The 27,328-nt window shown below is 36.1% G+C and overlaps 1 protein-coding gene across 5 annotated transcripts in view; it reads right to left on the reverse strand.

Moving 5' to 3' along the window:
• Positions 1–27,328, reverse strand: part of ATP11A (ATPase phospholipid transporting 11A) — a 234,905-nt gene that overhangs the window by 90,111 nt on the left and 117,466 nt on the right. For all 5 annotated transcript variants that reach the window (XM_037799867.1, XM_037799866.1, XM_037799868.1 and 2 more), the window contains exons 2-4: positions 19,141–19,263; positions 1,731–1,820; positions 737–817 (exon numbers count right to left, since the gene is read on the reverse strand). In XM_037799867.1, coding sequence (XP_037655795.1) covers positions 737–817; positions 1,731–1,820; positions 19,141–19,263 — 294 coding nt within the window. The remainder of the gene's footprint in view (positions 1–736; positions 818–1,730; positions 1,821–19,140; positions 19,264–27,328) is intronic.

Genomic DNA, 27,328 nt, shown 5'->3' on the forward strand with positions numbered 1-27,328 from the left:
CTAACATATATGTAAGTGGAGTTCCAAGTGATTAGAGAGAGATGGCATGACAGAAAAATATATTTGAAGGAATAATGGCCAAAATGTCCCCAAATTTAATAAATTTAATTCATGTTGTGAGGAAACTCCATTTGGCATCTTCAAATTGATGTGTTTTCTGTGGGAGGTCTCAAAAGTCAACCTCCATACAATCCAGCCAGCACTATGTTGACTTAGTAGCAGAGATCTCCCAGGCTCACTTCACATAAAAAAGGAGCTTTTCCTAATTTGGCTCAACCTCTCTGGGGTTGAAATTGAACTAGCTAAGTGGATCGTGAAAATAACTGAGATGTAGTCTTATGAATATGATCCACCCTTGAACAGTGGGTCAGAGGAAATTAGCATGCTCTCTTCTGAATATTATATTCCTGCCTTCTCTAAGGTAACATACCTTTGCAGTCAAGACAGACGAGGTCACAAATGATTAAAAAACTCATTTAAAACCAGCTATCACCTCTGGTTGATTCAACAAAGTGAAGAACATTCTTATTCTCTAACCTGAAGCCACTTAATTATATAATGTCTCTGATTTAACTCAAGTATTAAACTAAAACATTTCCAAAAACGAATTTCTAGAACTTAGGTAAATTTTCTATGAACTAGCTACAATAAATCAAATTACCTTGCTTTGAATCAAAGGCAACATCACATAATCTTGAGATTATGACTTTTTTCCTTTTGTCTGTAAAATCCTTACCTGTTTGATAGCTGTGACAGTAATGACAAAGAATAGTGGAAGTCCACTTGTTACTGGACTTGTGGGCGTATCAATAATCAACTGCAATTAAAAGAGATTTGTAGAATCATTTTAAAAAGCACATACTAGTGACTTTAGACAGATTAGTTTCCCACATACCACCACCACCTAGAATTTGCTTTTACTTATTTTAAAGTGCTTTACTGTTCCACATTTATACTCTCAATAGATATGTTAGGTAAGATGTATATCATTTCTATTTTAATTATTAGAACACTGAAGGTAGTTTTCTTTAATTAAGAGATTCCCCTAAGGAAACCATGTTAGAGAACAGCAAAGACACAAGTCTGATTCCGGTATACATCTGTTTTTTTAATTTACTACTCTGCTTCTGGTGCCACACCTTACTAACATTGCTTGGTTAATTTATCATTTGGGAAATATTATTTCTCCTGTATTTTATATGACTGAGAAATACTAGATTGCTGTTCTTGAAACACATCTGACCTATTGTTCACTAATTCATATCCCTGCTGTGTTTTTCACTTTTTTTTTTTTTTAACTCTTTTTTTAATATGCAGCTTCTTTGGATTTTCTTTGGAGCATCCACCAACACTTAAGAAGAGGATAAGTGTAATCACACTTAGTTTGGCTGGTGGATTTATTCTAAAGGTTAGAAAGCTTTTGATTTCCCTTCCAGTACTAAAGGGATGATGATGATGACAGAAAGGTGGTCATAATTAACTTATAAACATAAATTGATTATATTTATGTTTTAGCCCATAATTGATTTCACACTACCAACACATTTTGTGCTTGAAGAAAATAAATGAATTAATTGTGGATAAGGGGCTCCAAGTTCTTGCTTCTTTTAATTAGCAAGCTGTAGGTCAATTACCTGGAAAAAAAAATCACTTATTTAGACTTACATTTGATAACTTAGGAAAAGATCATTTGATGTGATAGAAAAAGGTGATCAGATGATCTGCCTTACCTGTACAAGAAATATGATAAGAAAATAAAAGTTGGCTATTCTTCTGAATTGTTCAAATAAGTTCTTGGGTATGAAGTTCCAAAATGTGTACTGTACAAAAGAAAAACAAAAAAATATGTCATTTTGATAATATTTTACTTCTTGTAAGTGTTACTCTACTGTGTGTTAAGTAGCACTGAATTTCAAAGCATAAAATATTTAGTTTTAGATACAAAATTCAAAATTCAAATTTTAGTGTTTGTTGACATTTCATGAATATCAACCACAAAACAAACTGCTAAAGAAGAATTTGTACTCTAAAATTAGCTTATACAAATTACCTAATATGAGATAATTCAAGATACTACAGAGTAACTTACTTTACTATTAAAGCAACTTTCAAAAATATAAACCTATGATAGTGAATTCAAAAATACCTGTTTATCATTTTTACTTCTTTGTAATCTCTCTTTTTTGTGATAGTATGGCTAGGTGGTGACAGAAAACAAGAATATTAGTCAAAATTATTATATCACCTTGAACCCCATTTGAAGAGAGTTTCTATAAAGTAGAAGTGTATGATGTCTTTAACCACAAGCATTAAAGAGAGAATGGAGAGGAAAGTAAAGAGGACAGTTCTGGATACAATATATTCTCTAAATTTTTAATTTTTGCCTCAGGACCAGAGTTTTCACTAAACTTTCGTGTTCAAAATTATGCCACACGTTATTAACCTTTAGCAAACATTGAGTTTGGATATTATTTTAAAAATTCCATCTGAGGTGTTTCTGCCTTCTAATGAAGACAGGTTAGTGAAAATAGAAAAAATGCTCTGCACAATCTGTACTGTGATTCTTTGCCATCTATCTGTATTTTAAATATACATATTTCAAACTCCTGATCAGAGGAGTGTGCTGGCATATGCAAAATCTAGATGTTATTTATCACACTCTCATATCAAGAATTGCTTTAATGCCAGGATCACAAACATAAGTTCTTTAAAATTTAATAAAATAACCAAAGCCTGGCAAGGTCCTGGAGTATCCAAACTTGGATTTTACATATACTTCATAAAAAATTCATGGTTTAGAAAAAGATTCTTTATCTTAAGATTCAAACTGCTATTTGTGGTGGTTAATTTTATGTTTCAACTTGGGAAGGCTACAGTGTCCAGTTGTTTGGTCAAATACTAGTCTAGATGTTGCTGTGAAGTTATTTTGTAAAAGTGATTAATATCTCCAATCAATTGAGTTTAAGTAAAGGAAATTACCCTAGGTAATGTGGGTAGACCTCACCCAATAAGTTGAGGGCCTTAAAAGCAAAAACTGAGGTTTCCCAGAGAAGAAATGCTGCTTCAAGACTGCAGCATAAAAATCCTGCCTGAGTTTTCAACCTGTCAGCATACCGTATAGATTTTGGATTTGTCAGACCCTACAATTGCATGAGACAATTCCTTAAAATTAAAAAAAAAGAAAAGAAAAGAAAATCTCTTTATATATTCATATACATGTATCCTATTGGCTCTGTTTCTCTGGAAAACCCTGACTGATACAGATTCTGGTATCAGGAAGTGGGGTCCTGCAGTAACAAATACCTAAAAATGTGGAAATAGCTTTGGAATTGGGTAACGGGTAGAAGCTGGAAGAATTTTGAGGTGCATTCTAGAGAAAGTCTAGATGGCCTTGAAGAGCTTGACAGAAATATGGATGTTAAAGGTGCTTCTGGTAAGCCCTTAAAAGGAAATGATGAGCACTTTATTGGACACTAGAGCAAAGGCTATTCATGTTATAAGGGGTAAAGAACTTGGCTGAATTATGTCTACTGTTTTGTGGAAAGAGCTTGTAAGCAATAAACTTGGATGTACTGCTAAGGCAATTTCCAAACAAAGTGTGGAAGGTAAAGCTTGGCTTCTCCTTGCTGCTGATAGTTAAAACGCAAGAGGAAGGAAAGAGATCAATCGAGGAATGAGCTGTAAAGCACAAAGGAACTAGCACTTGAATTTGGAGAATTCTTAGCTTATCCAGATAGTGTGTTCCAGAAACAGAGTCAAGGGTACAGCTGGACAACAGTTTGCTAAGGAAATTAGGAATATGATTCATGGATACAATCAACCATCTCTGCAGACTGAAGAGGACAGAGGAGGGACTAAATGAAAGAAGGCAGTTGGACTCCTGGGATTCTACTGGCAGGAGTCGGGCTGATAGAGCTACTCAGCTGTTAGCACGTATCATCACCCTTCAAGAAAAGGGAAGGACGACGGGGTGGCTGCCACCACCACCACAGGCCTGGTGAGTGCGGGCCTGGCCAGCTTCAACCAAGAGCCCTGAAACCTAATGAAATTTGCTCTTGTTGTTTGAAAACATGCTTTAGACTCCTTTATTTCTTCCATTTTCTCTCTTTCAGAATGGGAATGTCTATTCAATCCCTGCCCCACCTTTGTACTTTGGAAGCAGAGAAGTTGTGCCCTGGGTTTCACAGGTCCACAGAGAGAGAGCAATTTTGCCTCAGGATTGACCATGCCCAGAATCTCACTCATATCTGATGAAGATGATTTAGAAGATAAGACTTGGGACCTTTTGAGTGATTATATTTAGATGAGATTTTGGGCTTAAGAGTTGATGCTGGAATAGGTTAAGACTTTTGGGGATGTTGAGATGGAGTGAATGTATTTTGCACGAGGGGAGGACATGAGCTTTGGGTGCCAGAGGGCAGAATGTTATAGGCTTAATTGTGCCTCCCAAATGATACGTTGAAATTCTAACCCAAAGTGTCTCAAAATATGACGTCTTTTAGTCATAGGGTCATTGCAGATGTAATTAATTAAGATGAGGTCATACCAGAGTAGGGTGGTTTCTAAATCCAATCTCTGGTGGCCTATAAGAGGACAGACCCAGAGAGAGCCATATGGGGAAGAAAGCCATGTGAAGAGGGAGGCAGGGATTGGAGTCATGCAGCTAAAAACCACGCAACTCCAAGTGCTGCTGGATACCAGCAAGAGCCAGGAAGAGGCAAAGAATCCCTCCCCTATCGGTTTCTGAGGGACCTGGCCTGGCCAACACATTTATTTCAGGTGTCCAGCCTCCAGAACGGTGAGACAATACATTTTTGTTGCTTTAAAGCACCCAGTTTGTGGTACTTTGTTACAGCAACCCTAGAAAACTAATCCACTATTCTAATTTACAAAGTGATTTTATCTTGCATAACAAAGTTCATTCCTGAGAGTGAAAACAAAGTAGTAGTTCCTCCCCATCCCATGTCCCATGTACTTTCAAGGTAGATCCTCCATGCACTTTCTAGTACAAATCTTGGGTATATTGTTTGAAATGGCAGCTCCTTTTTATTTTAACTATTGCGCAGTAATACTCATTCCCTCCTGCTCATCCGTATTCCACACAGCTTGTTTGTGCCTGGTTTCCTCCAGACTTTGCTCCATAGGCCTTTCCCCTTTGCTGATTTTGCTTTGTTTCCTTTTACTGTGAAAAATCATAGCCACGAGTATAGCCATATGCTGAGTTCTGAGTCCTTCCGGCAAACCACCAAACCTAGGGGTGGCCTTGGGGACTCCCAACACACCATGGGATCCTGATTCTTTCCTACTGATGAAAAAGTTGATAATTCTCCCACATGGTATGAATTAATCCATTTGACAGAAAATATTCACATTAACCCTTTATAAAAGGAAGAAAGCTTTATTTCTGAGTTAGTTTTACAAAATATATATTTCAAACTTGAATCACAGATTTTTGTTCGAGTTAATAGCACTGTCTAAAAATGCAGTCTAGCTCATTTAAACATCTCAGAGATCATTCAGAGATTTTGAAATATATTTAAGAACAGTCTAAAAATAAATTACATTCTTTGGGGTTTAGAACCTTTCAAAAAACCACCTTTCTGTACCATGCACATTTTTTAAAAATTTAGGAATCCCATTTTTTTGGAAATTAAAAAACAAAAACAAAACAGAAAATCCCAGCACTGGTGCAGGCAACTAGTACCAGTTGAGCACCTATATAAGGAGCCAAGCAAGCACTGTGCTAGGTACTCTGAATACATATTTTTACAAACTGTCAGAAATAATCCTGGGATTGGTTATTATTAGCTTCATTTTACCAGAAAAATAAATTGGTTCAGAGAGAATTAAATAACTTGCCAAAGTCAACCAGCCTTAAGGAAGCAAAGACAGAAGGTGAACCCATGCACCTCAAAGCCACACTGTTCCTTCTCTGTATTTGTTACCTACATCTCTACTGTAAATGTCTAATGCAGCTACAGATGGGTGTATTAGTTTTCTATGGCTACCACAAACTTAGGGGCTCAACATGACACAAATTTATTATCTCACAATTCTGGAGGTGAGAAATCTGAAATGGGTCTCACTGGGTTAAAATAAAAGGGGCAGGGAGGCCATGTTATTTTCTGGAGGCTCGAGAAGAGAATCCATTTTCTGGCCTTTCTTAGCTTCTAGAAGCTGCCCACAGTCTTTGGCTCCCTTTCCATCTTCCAAGCCAGCAATGTCTGGTCAAGTCTTTCTCACTTCTCATCACTCTGGCCCTCTGTCTTCCGCCTCCCTTTTCCACTTAGAAAAACCCTTGTGATTATTTTTGGCCCATGCAGATAGACCAGGATAATCTCTACTTTAAGGTCAGCTGATTAGCAACTTTAACTCTATCTGCAACCTTGACTCCCCCTTGCCATGTAACTTAACATATTCACAGATTCTGGGGATTAGGACTGGGCAATCTTCAGGGGACCACTATTCTGCCTACAACACTAGGTTTTCTTTATTTAAATACAACTAAACTGAGGGCCAAAGGCAGGTAGGCAGGCATCCTGGTTAGAAATGTAGCAAAAGAAACTGAGATTGAGTAGAAAGCACATGGCTAGATCTTCTTTAGCTTTGCTACTTGAGCAGAAAAAAAATTTCAGTAAAAATATAAACACTTTCTTCCTTTTTAAAAAAATATACTACCTTGAGTTTCAATATGCTAATGAATTTTCAATTTGCTACCCTGATCTTGAGATAATTTGGCTACTCTCTGAAAATTCTGAAATATTTACATTTTTAGTATAGCAGGGAAAACATGGCCTTTGGAGTCAGATATATTAAATCCTATCCCTGCCACTTAACAATGATGTAACCTTTGGCAATCACTGAACTACGATGAGTGCTAGTTTTCTTGCCTATAAAATTAGAATAATAGCATAGGCCTTGAAAGATTGTGTTGAGGATCAAAGTTTTGGCTCAAAGTAGAGACTCAGAATTGATACAGAAATTGAAATTCTAGAACTTGACAATAGAACAAATTTAATCAGTATTTTTTTTTTTAATTCAGTTTTATTGAAATATATTCACAAACCATACAGTCATCCATGGTATACAATCAACTGTTCACAGTATGATCATATAGTTATGCGTTCATCACCACAATCTATTTCTGAACATTTTCCTTACATCAGAAAGAATCAGAATAAGAATAAAAAATAAAAGTGAAAAGAGAATACCCAAACCATCCCCCCATCCCACCCTATTTATCATTTAGTTTTTACTCCCATTTTTCTATTGATTTTTTTTCAATTTTTTAACTTTGTTTATCAAAAAATTAAAAACAAACAGGCAAACAACAACCAAAAAAACCCCACAACATTTCAAACAAAGCAATGGATTAAGGAAAACAAATAACCTAAAATAACTACTTTGCTTCCAATATGTTCCTACCATACCCCAAGAAAATTAATAAACCATGTCCAAACAGAGGAGTAAGAAAACAAATAATCTAAAATAACTACATTGCTTCCAACATGTTCCTACCATACCCCAAGAAAATTAACAACCCCTAAGAAAACAAAGGAATAAGAGAAAAAAAAAACCTAAAATAACTCTATTGCTTCCAACATGATCTTACTATATCCAAGAAAGTTTACAAACCATAATCATTCCTGAGCATTCCCATAACATTGAGATTACCCTCCATAGTTTATCTGTTCTTTTAATCAGTATTTTTAAATAATTAGGAAAGATATATATTTTCTTTTAATCAGCCATAATGAAAAAGTCAGTAAATTTCATTAATTTTTAAAAGGAGATATTAAAGAGATACATTTGTCATATAAACCCAGGGTTTATGTCCCATATTCATGCTTCTGTTATCTATACAGAATGATTTTTTATTCTTTATATGAGGGATACTAAATCCCAAAATAGAATTGTCTTTAAGGCTCTTTAGTTTTCCAAATTTCTGTAATAAATTACTCAGTAACAAAGTCACATTAGTGGAAAAAGTTTCTATTTAAAGTCCTATCTTCTGCCTACTAAATCACAGGGATGAAATGAGACTGCCTAGGATTTGCTTGAAAATAATCTTGGGGGATAAAAATGAGGCACAGATGAAACAAGGCTGGCCACATGTTGATAACTGCTGACTTTGGGTACTTAGTACATAGAGATTTATTACGCTATTCTCTTTACTTTTATGTATTTTCCATATTAAAAAAAAGTTCTAATAATTTATACAAAAAAATAAAACACCATCTACTACAATCCTTCTAAATATGCAGATCACATTTCATTAACCTTAGAAGGTAATATAAATATCTGGTCTCACTCTATTTAAATGTTATTAGTCCAGGATCCCCATTTTAGTTTCACAAGTTCTTATCAACCTGGGAACCAATGCAGTATTTGGAATTTAAAACCAGGCAAATGATTGCTTTATTCTAATCAGGTGCCGAGGGACTTTTGTAGCTAAAAAATTATGCTTTGTAATCTCCATGTTTTACAGAATAAATTACTGTGATATTTACTGCTGATTATTAATGTTTTCAACATAGGTTAACTACCTATGATATATGATAAATGGAAAATTCATGAAATAATCTCAACATTCATGATTGCACTGATATATCAGTAACACATGGATAAAATGAAATAATACGAGCATTTAATCATACATATAAAAGCTAGCAAACTGATAATGGTGGGCCAATAGTACAATTTTCATCACTGTTAAATCATAATCTAAATATTTACCTAGACATGTGACCCACAAAATAACATAATGCTTTGACCTATATTCAGTTGTAAATCCTACCTTCTGGTACAATCAGAAGTATTTAATACTGGAAATTCCTTGTATCAAAGCCACCAGCATGGAATAATGTGGTTTTTCCTTTCTATAATGAAGCCAAGAAATCTGAGTAGACCACAGCATCTTTCTTTTCTATAATAGATATTTTGAGGTATGTTGAATTGTATGAGACAATTAATAATCCTTGCATATTCTTTCACACTTATAAAAAAAATTCATACCCAAAGTCTTTTATATAGGCTATCTGTATTTTTAACCCTGAGATAAGAAAACTTCACTAGCATTTAAGCTTTATGTTTTGATCTGCCTTTCTTGTTCCTTTGTGTAAATCAATCTCTGGTTTTGTATTACTTGATTGGAGTGTGGTTCAAGAACAAAGAAGAGACCAGTCTTATCTGATCTACTTTTGAGTCATGTGGCCATAAGAAAAACTGTAAGAGAAAAGAACCTTGGGGCGCCATTCTTCTCTGATAGCAGACAGAAAGGAAAATGAGAGCATCTGAAAACATCCTTGAAGCCTCAGCTATTAATTACCTGAAAATGGATCCTCCTGCACTACAAGTGCACATGATAGTCTTAAAAAATGAACTGGAGACTGGTCACTTATCTACCTGGGGCTACAGTCAACTCACACAGAGTTGAGGCTTCTCTTTCATTTATGATTGGGGAAAGAAGATGTGAAAAATAGGAAATTATGCAGGAATTCTGGATTACTGATGCTAGAAAATAAGTTAATCACCAAGATGGGTTGCTTGTGGAGGTAGTACTGCCACTCTGGAAGGAACACTGGACTCACCGACAGACAACAGTGGCTAAGGACTGGCTTTTCCATTTCTGTGGCCTTGGGTATATTAAGCAGTTCTAAGTCTCAGTTTCCTCATGAATAAATTGGGTATAAGTAACCGTTGCCTCATAAGCTTATTTAAAGCTTAAATGAAATGATAAAACATGAAAGTCATTTATACAAATGTAAGTCATTAAAAACATTGCTTACATTTACTAATTGGTAGAGGTGATTTCCCTTTCCCAATAATCAAAATTCAGCTTTCTTTAAGTTTTGGAGTGACCATATAGACCAAGCCTAATTAATTTTGTGGCCTCTCAAGGGAAAAGTTGGGAACCACATGAATTTTGTGTCTTGAAGAACAATTTTGTAAAAGGCAGTAAAGAGTGATCCTTTGTTCTCTTAGTTCACAGGATCTCCCCATATAGTGAGTTTAAGCATGACTTGGGTGAGGAATTCTGAATAAGGACAGGAGGCAAAGGAAAGAAGTCATTATGAGAGACAATTTTTCTGTTTCTACCTGACACTGGACAATCACCAACAACTGTGCTCGATCTAATAGATTAGAGATTTAAAATAGATTAGTATTTTTACCCTCTATTATACCTTTTCACATGATAAATGCTTTTACAACCTTTTGATTTACTAAAAATAAACTTTCTGAGTTACAGGATTCTATGGCACTTAAGTCTTAGCTACTAGTCTTCTTTTTAATTAAGTTCTTTTTTATTGTGGCAAAATACACATAATATAAAAACAATTTTAACCATTTTTAAGTGAACAATTCTGTGACATTAAGCACACTGATAACATTGCACAATTTTCACCACTATTTCCAGGACATTTTCATCATTCCAAACAGAAACTCATACCCATTATGGTGGTTTGGAGCTATGTACCCCAGAAAAATGTCTTCAAGGTTCATCCATGTGTAGCGTGTATCAATACTTCATTTCATTTTATGGCTGAATAATTTTCCATTGCATGGATAAACCATATTTTGTTTACCCGTTGATCTGTTTATGAACACACGGGTGGCTTCCAGCTTTTAGCTATGAACACTGGTATACAAATAACTGTCAGAGTTCTTATTTTCAATTCTTTTGGATAAACAATGTGCCAGTTTGAATGTATTATGTCCCCCCAAATGCCATTATCTTTGATGTAATCTTGTGTGGGCAGATGTATCAGTGTTGATTAGATTGCAATTCTCTGAGTGTTTTCATGGAAATGCGACCCGCCCAACTGTGGGTGATGACTCTAATTGGATAGTTTCCATGGAGGTGTGGCCCCGCCCACTCAGCAAGGGCCTTGATTAGTTTACTGGAACATCATATAAGCTCAGACAGAAGGAGCAAACTTACTACAGCCAAGAGGGACACTTTGAAGAATGCACAGGAGTTTAAAGAGAAGCTGCAGATGAGACACAGTTCAAAGACAGCCGTTGAAAGCAGACTCTTGCTCCGGAGAAGCTGAGAGAGGACAAATGCCCCAAGAGCAACTCAGTGTGACATTCTGAAGAGGAGCTGCAGCCTAGAGAGGAACGTCCAGGGAGAAAGCCATTTTGAATCCAGAACTTGGAGCAGACACCAGCCATATGCCTTCCCAGCTAACAGAGGTTTTCCGGACACCATTGGCCATCCTCCAGTGAAGGTACCTGATTGTTGTTGTGTTACCTTGGACACTTTATGGCCTTAAGGGTGTAACTGTGTAACCAAATAAACCCCCTTTATAAAAGCCAGTCCATTTCTGGTGTTTGCGTTCCAGCAGCATTAGCAAACTAGAACAAACACCTAGAAGTGGAATTGCCAAGTCATATGGTAATTATATGCATACTTTCTGACAATAGCCAAACTGCTTTCCATAGCAACTACACCACTTTACATTCCTACCAACAATGTAGGAGGGTTTCAATTTCTCTGTACCCTTGCCAACACTTGTTATTTGTTTTTGATTTTAATAGCCGTTCCAGTGGGTGTGAAGTGGTAGCTCACTGTAGTTTTGATTTGCATTTCTGTAATGGCTAACTGTGTGGATCCGGAGCTATATACCCAAGGAAAACACTTTCTTAAACTTAACCCATTCCTGTGGGTGTAAACCCTTGTAAACAGGACCTTTTGATGAAGTCACTTGAGTTAAGACGTGGCCCAGCTAAATCAGGATGGGTCTTAATCCTATTACAGAAGGCCTTATAGGGAGGCCACAGAGAGAAAAACATGGGAGAGCAGCCAGAGCCGAAGTCAACGGAACCCAGAAGAGAAGGCAGGAGAGGCTGCTATACCCACTGACATGTGACAAAAAAGCCAAGGACCAAGGATAACAGGCAGCCCACCTCCACACCAGTCTTGTGGGAGAAAGCACAGCCTGATTTTGAACTACCCCTAGCCTCAAAACAGTGAGTCAATAAATTTCTGTTGTTTAAATCAACCCATTGCACGGCTTTTGTTTAGCAGCCAGAAAACTAAAACACTAATAATGTTGACATTTTTCTTTTTATGCATATTGGACACTTGCATATCTTCTTTGGAAAAATGTCTATTAAAATCCTTTGCCCATTTAAAATTGCATCATCTGTCTTTCTGTTGTTGAGGCATAGGAATTTCTTATATATTCTGGATATTAAATCTTTTTCAGATGTATGGTTCCCAAATATTTTCTCCCTTCTGGTAGGTTGTCTTTTTATGATCCTGATAATGTTCTTGATGTACAAGCTTTTAATTCTGATGAAGTTTCATTTATCTACTTTTTTCTTTTGTTGCTCATGCTTTTGGTATAAAATGTAAGAATCCATTGCCTAACATTAGGTCTTGAAGATTCCCTATTTTCTCTTTTAAAAGTTTTATAGTATTAGCTCATATATTTAGGTCCCTGATCTATTTTGAATTCATTTTTGTATATGGTGAGAGATACGGGTTCAAATTCATTCTTTTACACATGGATTTCCAGTTGTCCCAGCACCGTTTTGTTGAAGAGACCAATATTTTAGCATCAAATGGGCTTGGCACCCTTGTCAAAAATCATCTGGCCATAGACATGTGGGTTTATTTCCAGACTCTTAATTCATTCCATTGGTCTATGTTTATCCTTATGCCAGAATCATATTGTAGTTTTTCAGTAAGATTTGAAATCAGAAAGTGTGAGTCCTCCAATTTTGTTCTATTTCAAGATTGTTTTGGCTATTTAAGGCCTATACACTTCCATATGAATTTGAGGATCAGCATTTCTTTTTCTTTATTACAGGATGCTAGAATTTTGATCAGGATTCAGTTGAATTTGTGGATCCCTTTACATAGTATTGACATCTTAAAAATACTAAGTACTCCAGTCCATTAACACGTGATGACTTGTTATTTATTTAAGTCTTCTTTAATTTCTTTCAGAAGTGTTTTGTACTTTTCAATGTACAATTCTTTTACCTCCTTGGTTAAATTTATTCCCAGGTATTTTATTCTCTTAGACACTATTGTAAATGAAATTGTTTCCTCAATTTCCTTTTCAGATTGTTCATTACTAGTGTATAGAAATCCAACCAACGTTTGCATGTTTATTTTGTGCCTTGCAATTTTGCTACATTCCTTTATTAATTCTAGTAGCTTTCTTGTGGATTCTTTGGGATTCTGTCATCTGTGCAAGGGACAGTTTTACTTCCTTTCCAATTGGGATGCCTTTTATTTCTTCTTCATGCCTGATTGTTCTAGCTAGAACTCTCCAGTACAATGATGAATAACAATGGTGTCAATGGTCATCCTTGTCTTGTTCCTGATCTTAGGTGGAATGCTTACAGTCTTTCACTAGTGAGTTTAGGTTAGCTGTGGGTTTTCATAAATGCCCTTTATCATGTTAAGGAAATTATCTTTCATTTCTAGTTTTCTGTTTGTATTATGAAAAGATAGTGGATTTTGCCAAAGCCTTTTCTGCATCAATTGAGATGATCGTGTGTTTTTCTTCCTTCCTTTTTATTAATGTGATGTATTTCATTGATTGATTTTCTTATGTTGAACCATGATTGCATTCCTGGAATAAATCTACTTTGTCATGGTGTATAATCCTTTTAATATACTGTTGAATTTGATGTGCCAGTATTTTATTGAGGATTTTACTTATATTCATAAGGAATATTGGTCTGTAATTTTCTTGTGCTGTCTTTATCTGGCCTTGGCAGTAGGGTAATGTTGGCCTCATAGAAGGAGTTACGAAGTGTCCTCTACTCTTCTTTTCTTTGGAAGAATTCACAAAGGATTGGTGTAAACACTTCTTTAAATGTTTGGTAGAATTCAGCAGTAAAGCCATCCAGTCTTACAGTTTTCTTTGTTGGGAGGTTTTTAATTACTATTTCAATCTCTTTACTTGTTACAGGTCTGTTCAGATTTGGTATTTCTTCTTGCATCCAACCAGTCGTATGCTTCTAAGAATGTGTCCATCCCATCTAGACTTTCTAATTTGTTGGTGAACAATTGTTCATAGTACCTCTTACAGGCCTTTTAAATCTGTAAGGTCAGGAGTAATGTCCCCACTTTCTTTCCTAATTTTTTGTGTTGTCTTTTTTTGTCAGTCTAAAGATTTGTCAATTTTACTGTTCTTTAAAACAAACAAACAAACAAAAAAAACTTTTGGTTTCATTGATTCCAGTGGTTTTCTATTTTCTATTTCATTTATGTCTGCTCTAATTTTTACTATTTCCTTCCTTCTACTAACTTTGCATTTAGCTTGCTCTTTTTCTAGTTCCTTTAGGTGTGAAGTTAAGTGATTGATCTGTGGTATCTCTTCTGTTTTTAATGTAGGTATTTACAACTATAAAATTTCCTGAGATTGGGCTTTTTCAAATGCCTTTTCTGTTATCAATTGAGCATAACTGGGCACTGCCTTCACTGCTTCCCATAAGTTTTGGTATATTGTACTTTTGTTTTCATTTAACTCTAAGTATTTTCTAATTTCCATTGTGATTTCTTCTTAGACCCATTGGTTAAGAGTCTGTTGTTTAATTTCTATGTATTTGTGAATTTCCCAGTTCTCCCTCTGTTATTGATTTCTAGTTTCATTCCTTTGTGGTCTGATGAGATACATTGTATGATGTCAATATGTTAAAATTCATTAACATTTGATTTATGGCCTAACATATGGTCTATCCTGGAGAATATCCCATGGGCACTAAAGAAGAATGTGCATTCTGCTGCTGTTTGGTGGAATATTGTATATATGTCACCTAGGCTTAATTGGTGTTCAAGTCCTTTATTTCCTTACTGTTCTTCTGTTTAGATGTTCTATAAATTACTGATAGTAACGTATTGAATTCTCCAACTATTACTGCAGAATTATCTATTTCTCCCTTCATTTCTGTCCATTTTTGTTTCACATATTTTGGGAATCTGTTAGGTATACATATGTTAATTATTATTATATTTTCTTGGTGGACTCAACCTTTCATCAACACATAATATTATCCTTTGTCTCTCATAACCTTTTTTTGACTTAAAGCTTATTTTGTCTAACAACAATATGGTCATTTTGGCTCTTTTGATTACTATTTCAATGGGATGTCTACCTCCACCCTATTATTTTCAACTTCTTTGGGTCTTTATATCTAAAGTGAGTCTCTTGTAGACAGTGTATAGATGGATCGTGTTTTTATATTCAGTCTGCCAACTTCTGCCTTTTAACAGGAGAGTTTAATCCATTTATCTTTAAGGTTATAATTGAGAAGGGAAGATTTACTTCTGCCATTTAGGCATTTGTTTTCTGCTGCCTTGAATGTCTTTTCCCCCCTCAATTACTCCCTTACTGCCTTCTTTTGTTTTTAATTGACTTTTCCTAGTGTACTATTGGATTTCCTTCTTTTTTTCCTTTTCTCTACATTTTTTAGTTTTCTTCTTAGTGGTTACCTTTTTAATTACAATTAGTATCTTAAAAAATAACCTAATTTGAATAGTACCAACCTAGTTTCAGTAGTATACAAACTTCTACCTGTATATAGCTCCATCCCTCCTACTTTGTGTTATTATTGTCTCAGATTACATCTTTATACATTGCATGCCCAATAACATAGATTTTAATTATTGCTCTACACATTTGCCTTTTAAATTATACAGGGAGAAAAAAACAGGTACAAACCAAAATTACACTAATATAAGATTTATATTTATCTATTTTCTCTTTGCCAATGTTCTTATTTCTTCTTATAGTTTCAAGTTACTGTCTAGTGTCCTTTTATTTCAGCCTGAAAAATACACTTTATCATTTCTTGTAGGGCAGATCTTCTGGTAATGAATTCCTTCAGCTTTTGTTAAACTGTAAATGTCTTAATTTCACTTTCATTTTCTAGTGATAATTCAACAGGGATTCAAATAAAGATGATTCTGTCAATTTCCTTTTTTTTTTTTCCTGTTAGTGGGTGTGTTTTTAAATTCCTGTTTCTTAGTGTGCTTTGTGATTCTCTGTTGAGAACTGGACATTCTGAGTATTAGGTTGTTGTAATCTTGGAAATCTATCTCTATTCCTCTGGGGTTCTTTTTTTCTTCTCGTTGAGGCCCGAGCCATCCATTTGTGATTTTTCCAAACATTTTTGCTCCCAAATGGGGAATGGAAAGAGGAAAATGAAAAAAGAAAAGAAAATTTAAAAAGAGGTATTGCCTATTTAAGATTCCTCTGCCACTTCTGCCTAAGGGTTTTAAAACAATGCTCCCACTGGAGATCTAAAACAGCTGCTCCAAAGCAGCACCTGCCATCAAACCACTCACTCCGGATACTGGAGGACTATGTCCCTAAAGCCCACCCTAGCACCAGCAAGCTCCACCAGGAACTTGGGCTACAGTCCCCACTGCTGCCTGTTATGCCATTAGGGGGTGAGGGCTACTAGCCACTACAGGGATGGTGAAATTCACTGATATTTACTGCAGTTTACCAGCCTCTTCTTCCAGCTCTTCCCTGGATGCTGCAAGTGTTCCACTAGACATCTGAGTTCCAAAATAGTTGATTCAGACAGTTTCTAACAAATCAATAGTTGTTTTGGTGGGGGAATTAATTCCTGGAACTTCCTATTTCATCATCTTCCCACAATCCACTAGCAGTCATTTTTTAAAGGTAGAAATAAAAGTTTTCTTCCCAAGAAACCATAGATACAGTACTGCAAACATTCTCCAAAATTGTTGGAAACTTATGTTTTACAAGTTAAAGTCAATTTTCATACATTCTGAAAAGCAGTTATTTAAACAAAAATAAACAAGCATCCTCAATTGTGTGCTCTGGACTTCCACTTCATTTTACTGAAGTCAATCCCACTATCAATCCAGCTACCAGCTTAGATTCCAAGTCATCAATCTTCCTAAGATCAATTTTTCTTCCTCACTGAATCTGATTAGCAGCAGAGATTATGTTATAGTTTCTCTGAAATTTGGTGTCATCGTCTACTTGAAACTGAGATTTTGCCTTTAATCCTAGCTTCTTTGAAAAATGCACTGAATAATGTGCAAACACATGTTTGAGAGCTTGGTCCCATTTTTTAATCTAAAACTGAGATTAACGTTGCTCAAGTCTTTAACACCAAATACTTAACCCAACCCATTTCCCTTTTCCATGTGGATTCAGCAGCCAGAGACATCTGACCCACTCTCCTTAAATTTACTCTCTCTAAAGTATATTGACTTTATTCCTTTAGTTCCTGCTCTAGATAGAGCTCCCAGATAAGAAGGAGGCTTTTGAAGAAATATTTTCTAAAAGCCTCCTGGTAACCTGTGGCTCTACAACAAAACCCCATCCTTGCAACACTCCCCAGCATAGGATTTCCTTTATTAGAAACCAAAGAGGCTTCTGGGGGTATTCTAGATCATTTGGGGCGAGGGGCGGGGGGAAGCTGCAATAAAGAAGCTGCCCCAGCAGGATCAGAAGAGATGCTCTAAGCAAAAGAAAAGAATAATGTGATTACTTGTGAAATTCGGAAGTAACACATCTTAAAATTTAAGGCATCTTAAAATCATTGTTGACAACAGTTTGCAGGACTACTTAAAAAGGAAAATATGAAAATTAATTGGCAATGAAAATTGAATCAGATAATAAACGGGTCTTGAATGGGATTTAGAAATCAGTGCTTCAAGTTATCTCCCCCAAATACCTTTGACTTATGATAAAAGCATCCTTCAGCTTCCAGCCATATTCTACCAAATGGATCAAGAAACAGCTTTGAAAAGCAAAACTCTTCTGTTGTCAGATATTCTTAACAAATGTGGGCACTCTTTGATAGCCCACAAAAGATTAAGTAAATCTATTATATCTGATCTCTAATTCAAATATATCCATGTACATACATGTACATATGCTCATGTCATAGTCAGTCATGCATTTGAAAGGAAGAAGTCTCCATATCCCTGGAAAGAACGTCACCACTGCCATGTACCATTTTGTTCAAAATCCAGCAACTAAATTCTAAACTCTATTCTTAAGACCAATTTTACCAGCTGTTCTCTAAAGGTGTAAAATAAAACCCACTCTTCCAATCGATAAAAAGATAACACACTTCATTTAAATGATGAATTCGAACCACATTTTTTCCTCTTTATAGTACACAACTGATAAACTCTCATATTTATTCAGTGTTTCACAGTTTACAAAATTATTTTACATATATTATTTCACTGGTGACAGGATCATTTCTGTTTTACAGATGAAGAAACTCTGGCTGACAGTAGGTAATGACTTGCACATGGCCAAATAACTACTAAATGACAGTGGTAGGATTCGAATGTCCCAGACTTCAAAGTTGCCACTATATCCATGATGCAAGAAAAAGGGAAGTGAAGAAACTGTGTTTGTGACCTCTTGAAGTATCTGAAAAATGTTTCTGGGACAGTCAAAGGGATACGGACTGCAAAAGTGTTTTGTAAAGTTCTAAAGCTTACTTGGGACACTATATATATATACATATCATATATATATGATATATATATATTTATATTTATATTTTAGTTTCCAGTGTATTAGAATAACCAGAAGGAAATACCCGAAATTGTGGAACTGTTATCCAGTAACTTTGATTTTTGATAATGATTGTATAACTAGATAGCTTTTATCATATGACCATGTGATTGTAAAAACCTTGTGACTGACACTCCCTTAATCCAGGGTATGGGTAGATGAGGAATAAAATAAAGACATGCATGGAAAAAAAATAGCTCAGAAATATAGGGAAAAAATACTCTTACATAAACTATGGACAATAGTTATAGCACTACTTTAATAATCTTTCATCAATTGTAACAAATATAACTGCTGTTAAAAAATAGCAGAATTACAAAAAAAGTGTTATCATCAATTGTATCAAATTTTCCACACCAATAGTAGCATTGGTGGTGGGGTGATATATGGGAATCCTGCATTTTATGCATAATTGTTCTGAAAACTCACAACCTCTCTATACAGAATTTTTTTAAAAAAGTCCTTGGTCAGGAGAAAGATAGTAGCTGTAACAGCAGTACTAATAGAAGTGTTGATAATTGCTGTCAAAAATTAATACTCTCCAAAGTACTTTCTTTTAGGTAATTAATAAAACACTCGGACCAGAAGATGGAGTTACCTTGGAAGAGACTATTCTGTTATCGGGGTATCTCTGCGGAATGTAGGCCTCAGTGCCTGGAGGCGGCTCCCTGTGTCCCACGTAGATGGTCCGACTATCCACCCAATTCTCTTCTCCAGCACACTGTGGAAGAAAAAAATGTTACCTGGGTGCAAAGGCTCTTTGAGTGTTGGCTTTCATGCTCATTTATATTAGCAGAAACCTGTACTACTGGCTTAGAGCATGATTCTGCATTAAAAAGGAAGAGCTAGGCCCTACCAACCAAAGTATGAGCCGTTCCTAAATCTTATTCCACCCTCACAGTCTAAATTCTTCAAACCACTGGTCAAATGTTTCAAGTAAATAATCTGAGCAGCTGTCTATACTCCCAGTAAGTGGTATATAAAGAGGCATCCTTTAAAAGTTGAGTATCAACGGAAATAAGGTAGGGTGGCTTCACTTAAAAATAGAATGCTTAAAAATCTTAAAGCTTCCAAAGAGAAAAGACAATGATGTTTAGAAGTTTGGGGAAAGGCCTTCAATGGAAGAAAAGAGTAAAACTATGAGTTTAAAAAATAAGAACTATTCAAATATTTCAGGTATCTATACTAATAAGGCTTTCCTGGAGAGAGAAAAAGACTTGGTCTGATTCACCTTTGTGTTATACAGAGTTGTGCACAAGAGGCATTAAATAAATAACTTTGGAGTACAAGAATTTTTTAAAAACAAGCAACCATACAGTATCCTATCAGCATGGAGGTGACAAAGATAACTTCAGCTACTGTTCAGAGATGAAAATGCAGCCTCAGCAAAAGAAGTCCTCCAATATATGGTCCTGGGTACCACATTCCAAGTATTCTAAAATACCTTTCAAGACATCAGCTTTTCTGAGGTGTAATAAACAGCACTGGAAAAGAGACTGATATATTCTTAGTTGAAGAGAAAGACAATGTGGCATAATAGGAAAAATGAACTGGCATTGGAATCTATGAATTATGGGCTGAACCTCAACTTCATCATCTATAAGCTAGTGATGGTAACACTTCACTCACAGAATTGTCAAGAGAATGAAATGGGGTAATGGAAACAAAACATACAGCAATGTGTGAAACCCAATAGATATTTAATAAAATATGAGGTTTCCATCTCCCTTCCAGTACTGTGGCCTGTTCCTTTTGTTACTTTAGGAAACTCTCACTTTTTATAGTCAAATAGGTAACACTGGTAATCTAGCATTTCTATTTGTTTGATGTTGTTTGTAAGTCTTACGTTGGTCCCTTTTTTGTTTGTTTGTACTATTATCTCCTTTTGCATGTTTTTCAACTTTCTGGGACAGGAAGTCTTTTTCACATTTGTAGCCTCCTTGTAGCACATTATGCACATTTCCTTTAATAAATTTCATCTCTGTTTACATTCACTTATAATTCCTTTTAGTAGGGACAATGTAAACTGAAGGAAAAAGACCAAATTAGTCTCTGTAAACTCCTATCCTGTTTTCAGAGATGTTCAGCCAAGATATATGAAATGGTGTTCATTGCAAAGAGCCTTCAAAGTTTCTAGGGAACAAAAATGGACAAGGCTGCTACCAACCAGAGACAAGTGGCTCCTCAATACGAATGAGCTAAGTGCCATGTTTCCTTTGCAAGAACTTGTGATGTAGAGCTCTCGGAGGAGCCTGCTGGTTCTCTAGTCACCATCACCTAGATCTGCGGTGAGTAGATTCAAAATCAAAGTAGAAGCACTCGTACCAGCTCCTCTGGTCAAGCGGACGGCCAGGCTGCCCCATCTCTGGCAATGTACAAAGCCCTCGCGCTTCATTAGAAGCAACATTTCACTGTCCACCAGTGGTCTTTCCTATCACCTTCCTATTTGGTGTGAGGCCATCAGTCAGTAATATTAGCTGGAGAAAAGCTTTCTTAAGAGCTTTGTAAATAAATCTGCATATGAAAAGCAAGAAAATAAACCAAGTCCTTTATTTCCCTTTGTTTTCTTGGAACATAGACAAACTGATGCTTCCCTTCTCATGAATTCAAGAAGCCATGCTGAAAAAGAATATATTATAAATGAGACAGATAAAGAAAAAAAAGCATAAAAATATAACTTGTAATACAAAATGGAAATCCTAAAAGCCTTTCTCCCAAGCTTCAAAAATAGCAGGGCAATTTCAAGAGTGGCCACAAGCCACACTACTGTGACTTTCTGAAAGCTCAAGATCTTCCTAAGAATCACTAGTAAATCATGTGGCGGATTCCTGGTCCTCTCTATATCCAGCCAGAGGACAAAAATGACCTGTCTCTATGGAAGCATAATTAGAATGAATTTTATTAAAGTCTTTTCATACTCCTGACACTGTTAATAGATATTTTTAAATAAATTAAAATAACTCAAATACAATAACTCAACCGTGAATATGACATTTAAACTAATTCAAGTAAGAACTACTATTCCTGACTGTGTGGCAAGATCATGCATTAGGACTTCCCTAAATCATCAAAAGAAACAGTTCATTTGAGAATGAACCATATTAAACATATCAAATGCAAGCTAAACCCTATAAGAAAACCACCCTTATTGCTCAAGGAAGTATGAAAATAGAAGCACATAACATAGAGGTTTCTTTATGCTTCCTTGCTTCTATTAGCAGGTTAAAACTCAATGGACTGAAACTGAGTGTCTCTGGAACATCAGTGAAATTACATTACCACCCTCCCACTTGGGCTCACTAGCTTAGTCAGCGTAACAGAACCCAAAGACTTATAAGGAAAAAAAACATACTTTATTAGGTCAAAAAATTTATTTAGATTATGGCGAGAGAGGGCTGGAAAGATTCCTTTGAGTTCAGAATTAAAATCAAGGGAGTTTCGTGTGGTGTTGTCTTTATAAATGTTTGAATTCTAAGCAGGCTAAAATTAAATGTTCAAAAGGTAGAAAATACAAGAAACAGAATGCCTAGTATAATTATGATGTTAAACACGTTAATATTCAGGGGATCTGTTACGTGCTGAGAATCAGTAAACATGACTCTGCTGCTGACTTGTGTGACTATGTCACTAAATGTTTATGTTGAATTTCATCAGCCAGAAGATGAAGGGATTAGACTAGATAACCTATATAATTTTCTTAGCTCTAAAATTTTGATTCTTCGTATAATTAGCAATGAAAACAAACTTATTAGCTCCAATTATGTTTATGTGATTTCTTAATTAAAATAAGTTTGAACCAAATGTCAATCTAACTGTTCACTGTTGAACAGGGTTAATTTTTTTTTTTTTTAAAGATTACGAATGAAGAAATGTGTAGTCATGAATCTCTCAAAGGGCAGGAAGATGAAGACAACAATCTCTATTTCCAGGTGTTCTTCAATAGGAATTTTTGAGATCGGATCAATGATATTGCACAACAAGCACTATGTAAACTTACACCAACAGGGCTCCAGAGAAGGCCTGAGATTTTCATTAACAATTCAAAGCTAAAACCAGGAACTAAATTGTATTTACTAACGACTCACTAACAACCCTGTTGTCCAACTGTGTCAAGAAAGAAAAGCATAAAAACATAACTTTTAATGTGTCTATCCCCTGCAAAGTGGGATCAATTTCAATAGTCTGTAAGACGCAGATTTGCCAATCAAAACATCTTGAGCTGTCCCGGGGTGGGGGAGAGTGTTTCCCACCAAACACTACAAATAACCAAATGGCCCTCGGTTCATGAAGAATGCAAAAAAAAAGTACTGTTTGGAACCTGGCGAGTTCCAAAACTGATAAGAACTGAGCATGCTCAGAGAAGGGAAGAGAAGCAGCCAAAGCATGCTCAATACTACTATTACTTACATGAATGAAACGGTCACCTATAAAACCAAGGTGGGGTGGGGTGGGGTGGGGTGGGGTGGGGGTGGTGGCCCCAAAAAGCCAACGGCTGATGGGAAAAAGTACAGCATCAGTGAGGCTGCAGAATTTAGTGGAAACATGGAAAAGAAGTTCCAGAAAGAAGGTAAATCTACAAAAATGACATGTCTTCAAGCAGTGAGTGCCAACATAATGAAAGACAGACCCTGCGTGTGTGCACTTTGGTCGTCAGCTCTTACATTATATTCCCGCTCTACATATGAACAGATGACTGTTAACAGGGCCATTACCCTGTGAAATTATGAAGCAAATCAGTATATGCACAAACGTACATACAGATAAATTTTGTCTTAATGAGCTGGAAATAAAAACTTCCAATTTTGTATTAAACGTTTACTACAAATAAATCGGATCATTTTATGACCATGTACAATACTAGTCCAGGCAAACCTTGTGACCTTATCCATAATTACTAATTAAGTATTAAAAAGAATAAAGCAATAATTCTGATAAGATCGCAAAACTAACAGTACAAATGAATTTCCGCTGCTTGAATGTGCTTAATCCTGGTGGATAAAATGAAGGCTCTTGAGTCTGTTCAGTACTTTTACTTACTACACAGCATTAGCAAGGGGGCACAGGGAATTGTGAAAGAAGAGGTGTGTTGTAAACTAGGTAGTGAGGCTTATATGGATATACTGCATAAATTAATCACTGTGGAAACAAATGATGACTATCAAAATAAGAAACAAGTTATTCATTCAGAGCTTGCAAGGGATTCAGCCACCATTGCTGGTGTTAGGCAGAGACTCAGTGAAAGGGCAGGGAACAGGAAAGCTCTAGAGTGAAAAAGGAGGAAGATGCTGACTGGAGATTGTCAGCATGGGAAAGTAGCAGGCGGGCTAACTAGAAGTGTGTATCTCATGTGATTAGTTTAGGGAACATTTTGACTTTTTCTGGTTGGTCATGAGTTGGAAGCAGGGGACAAAAAAATAGGGAAGCTGGTAACCAATGTCTAAATCCTGCTACTGTGTCTGTTGCGGGGATTTGGGGTCATTTGCGTCTGTTTTCATATAGGGCCTGGCCATTGATTGTCCATTTGTGTATTCACTCTCTCACAACTAGGTGCTATCTTTACCTCTCCAAATAAAGTGTGTGTGACTTTTCAAACATCATGAAATAATTCAACCATACAGAGAATATAGAAATACAACATGCAGGTTTCACAAATATGAACATTTTTGGCTTATTTGTACCAGATAAGATTTTTAATAAAATAAATTTAAAATACAGATTTTTAAAATAATCTATTTGAAAGTACTCACCTCCTCCCCCTTTTTAAAATCTTGGACAACAGGTGAGTAGAAAGAGAAACATAGGTTACATAACCTGCCTTAAAGGGATAAAGTACATCCTTAGGTATGTTTAATTCCTAAGAGGATGCCCTTCTTCAGTAATAAAGCTACTCTGACACATGCAACTTTAAAGTGTCAAGAACAGATATTTACTATCTATCCAAACCTAATTCTATGTTAGCCAACTGAAACCATAGCCATTTGCATTATACACTTTGTACAGCAGAAAGTGCTGACTCTTTTCAACATTCATTTATAAGGAAGATTATCAGACCATGAGGGTGTAGAGAAAATTTTGTGCCTCAAGGGAAGCCTATGCATTGTCTACAAATAGCATACTCTTCTGGTTCGATTCATTGTCTTTGAGCTATTTTATAATTCTGTAAGTTGTGGGTAACTGATAATGATACAGAATAATTCTCGTAGACATGCAAATTCTGCCCTGTCTAGCAGAGGTTCTACTGACTCTCTCCCCTGTAGAAATTCCAGTTTGATGTCTATTTGCACATTCATTTCAACATTTCTTTACTCCATATAAATCTGTACTTTTTTGACTTTTAAATAAGTTATAACATCTGGTCCCTCGTTATGAGTAAAATAAAACTTTAAACATTTATTCATTTATATATATGCATAAGAGTAAAGGTTTTACCTCTTTTCTGAAAATTATCTTTTAACAGGGGAGAGGGAAATATTTCATAATTTGTAACCCTGACATGAGATGAAGGATATAGGGTTCGAATGATCAGATTTATCCTTTTCCTGAGGGTCTCATGGAATCTCCAGGGCAGCCCCATATAAACAAGACTAGGAGTAGTACAGAATATATCAGAAACAAAACCATTCCAACAGCTGACTTATCACCCTGCCACATCAAAGAAACTGTAAGAAAAAGGCCTCTTTCTATCAAATCCCAGCTGCTTCCTTTCCCCACTCCCACTGGGGTAGGTGACAGAAGCTTTGGATTTGGGTCGGCCATGGGTTCACAGCAAGTCAGTGGGGAACACACCTCCCACCTCCTCCCTGACTGCTGATCTCCTTGCAGCTGTCCCAGGACCACACCGGCCTTAGGGATCTAAACTAAACTCCATGCAAACTTTCCTGAGCTAATTATGAACTGAACTTACTTGGCCTCCCTTTCCTTCTTAACACACAGCAACAGAAAATGAATGACAAAACAGTTCTACTTCTGAGCAGGCAAACATCTGTGTATTATGGTTTTTCCCAAATCAGGAGTTAAATTTCCACACAAGTGTTTCAGTTCCTCCTCAACCATTAGCTTCCTCCACTGTGGATGCTGGTGTATTATGCAGAGTAATTATAAGACCCCATGCTGACTGTGGAAGTTTCTTCTTTCTAACAATTCTGGTGATAGTTCCCGACAGTGAATTACAGAATAAATAAGAGGCCACTCTCCACAGAGAAAACAGACGTAAATTTAAATTTGAAAGATATACATTTAATGCAAATTTGAACAATACTGTTTTAAAGCACCAATAACAATGCAAAATTCATGACTGTAATATATTTTAAAAGGCTCTATTTAATGAGATTGGACAACAAAAAGGGCACTTTCTCATCAATGTTTTGTTGTTTTCGGAGAGTACAGATATCACTATCCACTTCCCTCTATCAGCTTCAGACATTCAAGTCTCCTCAAAACTCAGATAATTCATAACACCTTTTAACAGCTAAGAATTGCCCAAACACAAAGCCAGATGAACAGAAGGTGCATATGATTTCTCTTCAGCTAGATTTACCAAAAGACAGCTAAAATATGCAACAGGCATCTTTAAACATCGCCCCCTGCCCCCACCATACATACATACACACCTTATTCCAGGAAAAGAACTGTAAAGATTTAATAATTACAATAGAATAAATGAGAATCTTAATCCAATCACATTTCACACTTGTCTCCTGTGAATGAAAAATGTAGGGATATCCCAGAATTCTAAAGCCTAAGGAACCCTACAGTACACAAGGGGCCAACTAAATTTTTCAGGTCAAGAATCTGAGAGCAAAGGTGGTTGTAAATTTTCCAAAGTCTTGCTCATGTCTGACAAGGAATGACTTTGGTACCATCTCAAAAGACCTCCTTTCACTTGAGATAGACAGATACAAAGACAGATAGACAGATTTGAACACTGCCCTTATGATTCCTTCTTTCACCTCTGAGGCCAGGTCACAAGTACGTGTCCTTCAAAATCTTTTAGGAACGAGTGTGCCATAAATTAGAATGAATAGTGTAATAATAACATTTAATAACAATATATCAACTAGTAATGTCCATAAATGTCTTCACTGTCATAACACCCCTTCAGGGTATGTTTTATTAACCCATTCAAAAATGAAAAGTCAAGAGAATTTATGTGACTTGCCTATGATTATTTGGCATGCAAGTCAAGGATTTAGTCTTGAACAAGTTTATGGATTGATAAACTGAATCACAAAAAAAGTTTAGTTTTGTAAATCCATAGTGACAAAAAGTCATCTTGAAAGTATACTCAGATCTCTAACTCCTATGGATATACAATGCCCTGCAACTAGTCACTTCACTCACATAAATGAAAAGAACACACCAAACGATAAAATCAGCTATCCTCCTGTTCCGGTTTGCTAATGCTGCCATTATGGAAAATACCAGAAATGGATTGGCTTTTATAAAGGCAGTTTATTTGGTTACACGGTTACACTCTTAAGGCCATAAAGTGTCCAAGGAAAGTCATCAACAATTGGGCACCTTCACTGAAGGATGGCAATGGCATCTGGAAAACCTCTGTTAGCTGGGAAGGCACGTGGCTGGCGTATGCTCCAGACTTCTGGTTTCAAAATGGCTTTCTCCAAAATGTCAGTGTCAGCTTCCAATGGCCGTCTTCAAAATGTGTCTCTCAGCTGCAGCCAGCTCCTTCTGTCTGAGCTCTTATATGGGGCTCTAGCAAACTGATTAAGGTCCACACTGAATGGGTGGGGCCATACCTCCATGGGAATTATCTAACCAGAGTTATC

The sequence above is a fragment of the Choloepus didactylus genome, chromosome 12 (assembly GCF_015220235.1).
Source record: "Choloepus didactylus isolate mChoDid1 chromosome 12, mChoDid1.pri, whole genome shotgun sequence".
Taxonomy (NCBI): Eukaryota; Metazoa; Chordata; class Mammalia; order Pilosa; family Megalonychidae; genus Choloepus; species Choloepus didactylus.